This window comes from Arachis hypogaea, chromosome 14 (genome assembly GCF_003086295.3).
Source record: "Arachis hypogaea cultivar Tifrunner chromosome 14, arahy.Tifrunner.gnm2.J5K5, whole genome shotgun sequence".
NCBI classification, from domain to species: domain Eukaryota; kingdom Viridiplantae; phylum Streptophyta; class Magnoliopsida; order Fabales; family Fabaceae; genus Arachis; species Arachis hypogaea.
The window spans coordinates 77,865,959-77,874,934 of NC_092049.1; the positions used below are offsets into that span (position 1 = coordinate 77,865,959).

The 8,976-nt window shown below is 29.8% G+C and overlaps 1 protein-coding gene across 1 annotated transcript; it reads right to left on the reverse strand.

Moving 5' to 3' along the window:
• Nucleotides 1-6,835: 6,835 nt before the first annotated feature.
• Nucleotides 6,836-7,997, reverse strand: LOC140178611 (uncharacterized). Its single transcript, XM_072215811.1, has 3 exons — nucleotides 7,657-7,997; nucleotides 7,191-7,337; nucleotides 6,836-7,072 (listed from the first exon to the last, which is right to left on the reverse strand). The coding sequence occupies exons 1-3, from the start codon at nucleotides 7,954-7,956 to the stop codon at nucleotides 6,836-6,838; spliced, it is 684 nt and encodes a 227-aa protein (XP_072071912.1). The 5' UTR covers nucleotides 7,957-7,997.
• Nucleotides 7,998-8,976: the final 979 nt, after the last annotated feature.

Consider the following 8,976-nt stretch of genomic DNA (forward strand, 5'->3'; position numbering starts at 1 on the left):
GCTATCTTGATATTCCTTTTGAGCAATAGTGACCGTACATTGTTGTACATCAAACACTTTCGTTATAATCCTCACTACAACATAAGACATCATATATATATATATGCTTGCACACATGAAGGGAAACAACAATAAACAAGTACTTTTTACACAACAATCTCTCCTAGCTACAAATACAAACCAATTGTGGAAGTAAGAAATTCTGAAATAAAATATAGCTATGCTAGAGGACCATAGTAGGTGAGTCTTCAAATTAATTTTTCTAATTCTTGCATGGCACACAACTAAAATGGAATATGCCTATGATCAAAATATGATAGAACACATTTTGCCATTTGTCACATCTCCACTGCACCAACTACCAACTATGCACTACCCTTTGTGTCCAAGAGACGCTTTAGCCGGAGCTAGTACCAAAAGCAGCACCTTGGTTCGTCAAGAAACGAACCACAACACAAGTAGTGTTGTCGGAACTACCTCTCTGATATGCTTCTTGCATCAACTTCTTTGCCGCCTTCTCTGCATCATCTATTTTCTTTATTATTGCAACAGCTTCCTGGATCATGGGTTTGAATTCTTGGTGTTATATCAAAGTCTTTATCAGATACAATTGTGTTAATTGAACATGGTGGTTTAAACACCCATTTGAGACAAATTGAAAAAAATAAAAAACTGGTAGAGAGAGCTATCAACTTTTTCTTCCTGCAATATCACAAATAAATTAGTAACCAGAATATAGAGAGGCAAACATGGGTTAAGGTTTAAAAGCCAGGTAGCGATGATAAAGACCAATCGGGAGACAAATTTTTTATGCAGAGATCTGTATTACATGATTCTTATTGTTACTAGCACTTTTCCTTAAAGAACTATAAAAATGTTTGCATATTTACATTGATTGAAAGATTCACAACACTCTTTTCAGAAATATCAAATCTTGTTCGAATCAGAATTTTCTTTATTCAATTAACTGGCAGGATGCTTTTCGATGTGAACCGTATATATATATATATATATATATATTACACTAAGTTATGGACTGTATATGGATACGAACAGAGATAAAACTATGAATATAAGAAATACTGGAATTCGAAGCACACGTAGATTTCTGTATCAGCAACAACATACTGTTTCAGAAGTCTATCACCGAAAGCACGAGAAACGGCAAGAACGCCACCAACTCTCCAGGTTCCTGTAAGTGAAGTTTTCAAAGATATAAACAATATGAATCTATAAATCAATTCATGAATACTAACTATAATAAGACCTTACCAGCCCACATAACAAGCCACCAGCATTTTCAATCCTTTGCCTTTTGTCCGTTTGCTCCGGCTTGTGATCTCAAGAAACAGCAATGGCTAAAGGGGGAAAATGAGAGAAATAAAATAAGTAAAATATTTTAATTAATCATTTAATATAGCAACGTTGGAGTGATTCTCTCTTGGACAAAAAATTACGACGAGCAAATGAAGAGCATACAGGGGTCGCAGACGGCAGCAACGTTACAAACCATGGAGAGCAACTGGCGCCACAAAGATGAACTGGTGGAGAATTGGAGAAGGGTCATCGTCGTTCGGACCCGTGGAGGTGCTATCGGCGGCGGGTCAGAATCCGGGATTCTTTCACGGGAGAGGAAAGGAGAGAGGGTAGAGGAGAGGAGAAAGGGGGTTAGGGTTACATGCTGAGTAAAATGAAATTTGATTTGGGGGTAGGGTTGTTAATTAAATTTAAGGGTATTTTCGTCATTTTTAATATTTAGTCTCTAGTTTTATTTTAAACCAAACAGGATACTGAGACATAACTCAGTCCTGTATATTTTCACACCAAACACAATACTAGTACTTATTTTTATTTCTGTCTCTTGGTCTCTGTCTCTCTGTCTCTGTCTCTTGGTCTCTGTCTCGCAAACAAACGCTACCTTAGAGTCTTAAATATTCCAGAAAAAAATACACTCTTCAATATTTATATATTTTTTAATTATTTTATATAAAATTTGAATTTTATTATTTAGTATTCATATCCACTATTTTCTTATCGAGATTTTCTTTTATATATATATATATCCAAACGAAAAAATATATTAGAACAAATAACTTTTTTAAAATATATCAAAACAAAAAGAAATTATATTAAAGAATTAAAAAAATGTAAAATAATAGAAACAAATAATATATTATTCAATAGAAAAGTATATCATCTTCAAATTTTTCTAATATATTTTTTTCGTAATTTTATAGTAGTATATAATAATGACAGACTTATTTGTTTAATATTATTTATAATATCTTTTCTCATCAATATATATAATAAAAAATATACTAAGATAGGATAAGATATAATTTATACCTATTATTTATCTATTAATAATTTAATATTATTGTATATATATAATTACCCATAAAATCTACAAAAGACAAGATAAAAAACAAAGAAGAAGACATATAATAATCTTTATTTCTATTATTTCATCACTCAATCTATAAATTAAAAATTTCTCCATTTTAATAGCTCGTGAAGGATTTTTTTTCTTTTTAATAAAAGAGGTACATATACGCTAGTCTCACTTAGCACTCAAGAGTACTGCAAAAAAGTAAAAATAAAATGATATCAAGAACAAAATATTTAAAATCATAGTCTTGTCATATATATAATTATGTTACCAATCATATAATTAATAATAAATAAATTAAACTAAATAGTCTTGTCTTATTTATAGTTATATTACCAATCAATATATAATACTAAATAAATTAAATTGGATTAAATTATGTGATATTTGGATAGCTAAATGAATTAGTTAGTAATTCAGTTAATTAGTTATAATTGATTGAATTTTAAGAATTAAATAAAATAAACTAAAAAATACTTTCGAAAACATGCCACATCAATTCATTAACTACAAAAGTGTAAATAAACTTTTTTTTTGTTATTTTGTTTGTCCTATTTTTTTAGTCTTATAACTTTGTGAGAAGATGGAAGAATTCTTCAATAAAATTCTGATATTCTTTTCAAATAATGATGGTTAGACATATAGGATATTCTATTCAAGTTTGAAATAATCATAACTTTTGCTTCAATCTTTAAGCTTTATCTTTCTTTTTTTTTTCTTCTAATTTATCATCTAACATATTCTAACTTTATATTCAAAAAGATCTGAAAAATTTTCAAATAAAATTTTACTTCTTGCAACTAAATAGGTCCATAGAATTGAGATACGGATGCCTCTCATTTTATATATTTTTCATTATAAACACATTTTATTTAGTCGGTTACCTACTACTGCAAGTTGTGACTTGATATACTGAAAAATGGTGTTTTCATCCCATTTGGGTCATATATGAGAAGCAATAGCAACTTGCTTTATTAATAGCCTATTTAAAAATTTTTAGAATTGAATTCTAGTGTTTGAAATAAATTAGTAAAACTATAAAATTGAATTTTAATTTTTGTGTATGAAATATTAATCAAATGAATTAAAATTTTATAATGAACAATCTTATCTTTTATTAATATGATATTATATTTAAATAATAAATATATTTATTTATTAAGTTATATAAAATAATTAAACAAATTATATTTTTTAACTAAAATTTTCTTCAACTGTAATTTGTTATCTCTTTTAACAAAATAAAAATTAGATTAATCTAAAAACATTAAATTTAAAAAATATTATTATTAAATAAAAAAATAAATGGCTCTCTATAATTAATTCTAACGACAAATCAACAAAAAAAAATAAATATAAACTATTAAGAACCAATTTGTTGAATAGTCTAATAATCTAGCAACTAAAAAAAACTAGTTATTAACAGTAAATTATAACAACTAATTCATATTTTTAAAATAGAATAAGATTATGCCACTTTTTGATAGTGTCATGATTGGTACAATTTTATTTAAAATATTTAGACGTATTGACAAATGCTTGGTGTCACTAATCTAAGTTAAACATATAAAATTTATACATATGAATATTTTTTTAGATCTACATAGTAGACTTTAAAAAAAAGTATATATTATATTAAGTGAGTTGAAGAAAAGAAAAGGAAATGAAATGAAGGTCGTGAGAGAAGAAAGAGTGAGTGGCAAAAGTTAAGAAGAAGTAATTAGATTATAAGGATATTTTAGACATTTTAAGTTTTAAATGAAATCCCAATAAAATAAAATTTTAAATTGGACCTATTTGGATTGGAATTGATTTTGAGAGAAAATAATGGAATTGAATTAAATTCTATCTAAACTAATTTAACTATTTTTGTTTCAAATACTAGAATCAAATTCTAAGGAATTTTTAAACACACAACCTGTAAACTCTGAGTATTATGATTATTACAACCATTTTTTCATACATGTATAAATGTAACATCCATTGTTTAGGCCTTTATACACTATTTAAATGGTGATTTGCTGTCACAATATGTATTTGTGCATATTCACTCATTTCTATTTCATAAAAAAAAAATAATGAAAGTTTGAATTTATTTAAGAAGAAAAATGATATAGTTAAATATGTTGGAAATTCTAGGATTCCTTAGCCCCAAAATTATCTATGTTAAATTTTTAAGAAAGATAGCTAAGAGCGCAGAAGCATACTTGAATTTGTGAGTATAATTGAAAGAGTTTTGATTTTTTCATTTTTTTTCAACCAAAGCTTTTTATATTTCTGATGGGACTGAATCACAACTTCTCTAATGGAAAAAGAGCTACGAAGGTGGATTTGATGCGTTGGAGACCAAAACCCTGAAGTCACTATTTAATTTGAGTGTGATACTCATTAAATCCTAAAACTCAAATAAAATAGTATCTCTAATTTTATTCTCATTTAATTTTAAATAAAAAATAATAATAACTTATTTAATTTGGTATTTATGATAATAAATAAGATTACTGTTATATAAGCCATTTAATGTGAAATAACTTAATTTGTGAATATAATTAATATATGTATTGCCCATAAATAGATTAGGAAATTATAATTTCCTAACAAAATAATCACTCAATTTGAATTACAATTAATTAATTGATAGAAATTATAATAAATTATGTGATACTTAAATATCTAATCAAATTAATTAGTTGATATAATTAATTTATTATCATGAATGAATTTAATGAGTTAAAAGAAAAAATCGAGAAACACTCTCAAATAGGGGTGGCAATGGGCGGGTAGGGACAGATTTCTGCCCTACCCGACTCCGCCCTATCCTACAGTAACCCGCATTGAATCTACCCCACTCCTATCCGCGGATAGTAAAAAATTGAACCCTAACCCACCTCACTCCTACCCAACCCTATAATTATTAAAATCCAATAAATAAAATTAAATTTTAAAATTTATATAGCCATCATCACTTATATAACATAAATTAAGGTAAAAATTTAAATATAATACAATATTTTTAATTATTTTACTAATTATTTTACATATATTACATATATTATATATTAAAATTATATATATTATATATATACCGGGACGAGTAGGGGCGGATATTACCTAAATCCGATCCTATCCTACCTCGTCTGAGATCCTGCTCCGCAGAAAATCCGTCCCGCACTAGAACGGGTAATTACCAGCCTAAGTGGATAGGGGTATAGTGGGTACTCGCGTGTTTGAATAGTGTTGTTACTTCTACTCTCAAAAGCATATCACATCAATTTCATCATTAAGTGCAGAAATTTAATTTTTATATAATAGAATAGATAATAAAATAAACACTATAAAAAATTCTGGTAAAAACGACGGTTTTTTTTATTTACGGTGGTTTGAACCACCATTATTACCAATAATGGCGGTTTCGTAAAGCGACGTAATTTTGGGCGCCATTCTGATTATTACGGCGATTTTCTAAAAACTGCCACAATTCCCTGAGTTAAAACGACGATTTTTAAATACGTTAAAACGGCGGTTCAAACTGCCGTTATTTCTAGTGTTAAAATGGCGGTTTTTGGATAGGTTAAAACGGTGGTTTAACCGCCATTATTACCCTGACAGAGTGGCGTTTTGGTTGGTTAAAACGGCGGTTCAAACCGCCGTTATTTCTAGGGTTAAAATGGCACGGCGGTTTGAACCGCCATTATTACCCTGACAGAGTGGCGTTTTGGTTGGTTAAAACGGCATTTTTAAACCACCATTTTTACCCTAACAGTAGCGTTTTAGTTGGTTAAAATGACATTTTTGAACCGCCGTTTTACCCTAATAGTGACATTTTTTATCGTTTAAAAAAATATTTTTTACCGTCATTTTTATCGCGTTAAATAAATGTGATTAAAATTTCACAATAGCAAAAAATCATAATCCATAAATGAAATATTATATAACTCATAAACAAAATATTAATATAATATATAATTTTTTATTATTGAAAATCAAAAGTAATAACTCCTATACAAAGCCTCGTCTTACTAAACTTACTAAAATACAAGCATTGCAATAAACACTAATCAGTCAAATCTACCATCTAGTTCCCTAAACTATGTTAATATCTAATAATGTATTTAAACCATCTAATAAGTGCTGTTTTTACTACTTAGAATATGAATATACAAGACAAGTAGCTTAGCTAAGTGATGATGAATAAGATTTGGAGGCCAAAAGTTTCCTCCTTTTGTAATTAACTTTAAAACAAGCCTGCCTTAGTTTCTTGGTCTCTTGTGTGAGTTTCATCTCGGGAACTTGCTCCAACATCTTTATTTCTTGCTCCAACACTCTAATTTTATTATCCAAACTCATCTCTTACAAAGATTTGTAGGAACCTCTCCTGTCAGGTTAGGAAACTATGAAAACTAAATATAGAATCAAGTAAACTATGAACAGTTGAAACTAACAAGGTTAGGAAACTATGAACAAATATATAAATAGGTACAAATTTAATAACAATGCAACCAAACATGCAAAAAGAACTCGACAGTTTTCCAAGGTCCCAAGAAGTGTATTATGCCATATATCCATGTTTCCATCCCTAGGACTATTCATATCTATATGTATGGGTGCCAAATTAGACATGCAATCATGTATCCCAACTTTTCCTTCTTGTCCTGCATTCTCTTTTCCTGATATTGTATGAAGCTGTGGTGATAATTGTTATAATTTTAAGGCCATATCATAAGGACTACTACAACATATGTTTCTTGTATGGAAGCCTTTGTGTAAATGAACAAAACAAAAACAATATAAGAAAACTTACCCTTACAGCCAAAGCTTTTATGACCTCTTTTGCTGCTTTGGACTTAGTAGCTTCCTCCTTTGCTACAAACCAACTCTCCTCAATTTTCTGTTGGCACTCTTGTATCTTATGGTTTTTGAGTTCACAATGTTCTTCAAGTCTCTTTAACTATCAAAAGAACATGCATAAGAGAACACATTAAATGCACAGTCAGATGTTTTTTAAATACGCAAGTGAATAGCACTGGTTAATTTGCTACTCAGATATAGAAAAATCAGAATGAGAGGAATGAAATGAAGCAACCTAAAGGGCTAAATGCTCACCAGTTATCCTAACGGAAAATGCGAAAACAAATTTTACAAATTTGAATCATAGTTGAATGCTGGAGATACACACAGGAATATATTCATTTATAGAAAACTCAGCAGGATAATTAACTGATTCTTTGTCACAAATGCAGCATTTAGAACATTGAAACAAAAGTTACCTCAGCTCTCAGCCTCTGAACTTCTTCAATGAGCATCTTATCAAACTTTGTTGTATCTGACTCTGCACTAGAGAAGTTGAATGCTGCCACCGGAGATTCTATATTTGGTGGGGCAACAGTAGCTACTTTATTTTTCGACGAAGAAACATGCCCAGCCAAATTTTCTTTACAATTGATTCTAAATTGGGCAGGGCATGGAACTTGCCCCCATTGGGGTATCCCACCTAACATAGAAGAAGAACTATCTTCTAAATGCTGATGGCTCTCTTGGTTTTTCCAGTCCTTTCTTCCACTGGGCATGCTTTTCCTATAACATGATTGGCCGAGCGTCAAGAGAGGACCTGGTGATCTCATTTCTTTACTTGATCTAACAAGACCAACACGTTACTATAGATTAGTTCCTATCAGATTAGTTTCTTCAAACATATTAACCAGAATACACATCAGTAACAACTTTCACAGTTTCATTAAGTTTATCAATCAATTCTAAACAGGAATGAGCAATAAAAAGAAAACAAAGGGCCAACCTTCTTGAATTGAAGAGTCATCACTAAAAATTAACTAGTTGAGTTGCTAATATTTTACACCACGTGTCATTAATATAAGCAGTAAATGTAGAACTAAAAATGCAATTTCAGTATAAACTAAAAATATAGAACTAATATTATTCTGCCATATAGTTAGCATTAGTGCTCTACAGAAAGTGGCAATCACTTCATAGTATATTACTACCCAATTCAACTAACAGCTTTATCACTTCAAATAGAAATTGAACTTTTTCAAAAATCCATACAAACACAGATAATTGAAACCAAAAAAAGCTACAAAGAAACCAAAAGAACATGCTAAGTGGGAAAATGGAGACTTACTGGGTAGAGAGGCGCATTCTAAATAAAGTATTAAATCCAATTCTTTTGATCCTACCAGTTGAGCCAACCCTATTGAGGAAGAACTGTGTTGTTCTTCTCACAGCAGTCATATCTCTAGTTGGGACAAGGACACCTATTTGAATCATTGCTTGAAAGACCTACATAATGCACAATCACTCAGTAAGTAACTTGAGAAATGTTATGGGAGACCACCACAGAAATGTTACTTCACCTTGTCTGGATCCTTCTCATAAACCCCGTAGAAAGCTTCCAGTAATCCTTCCCGGATATTTGGACTGATACTGTAAACATAATTGCAAAGCCAATCATCTCACCAAGCTTAAAATGTTTGACTTGTAAAATCACATTACATTTTAAATCAATAGAAAAGACACTAACATACCTTCCCATCATTCCAAAATCATAGAAGATCAACCTTCCGCCATTAACA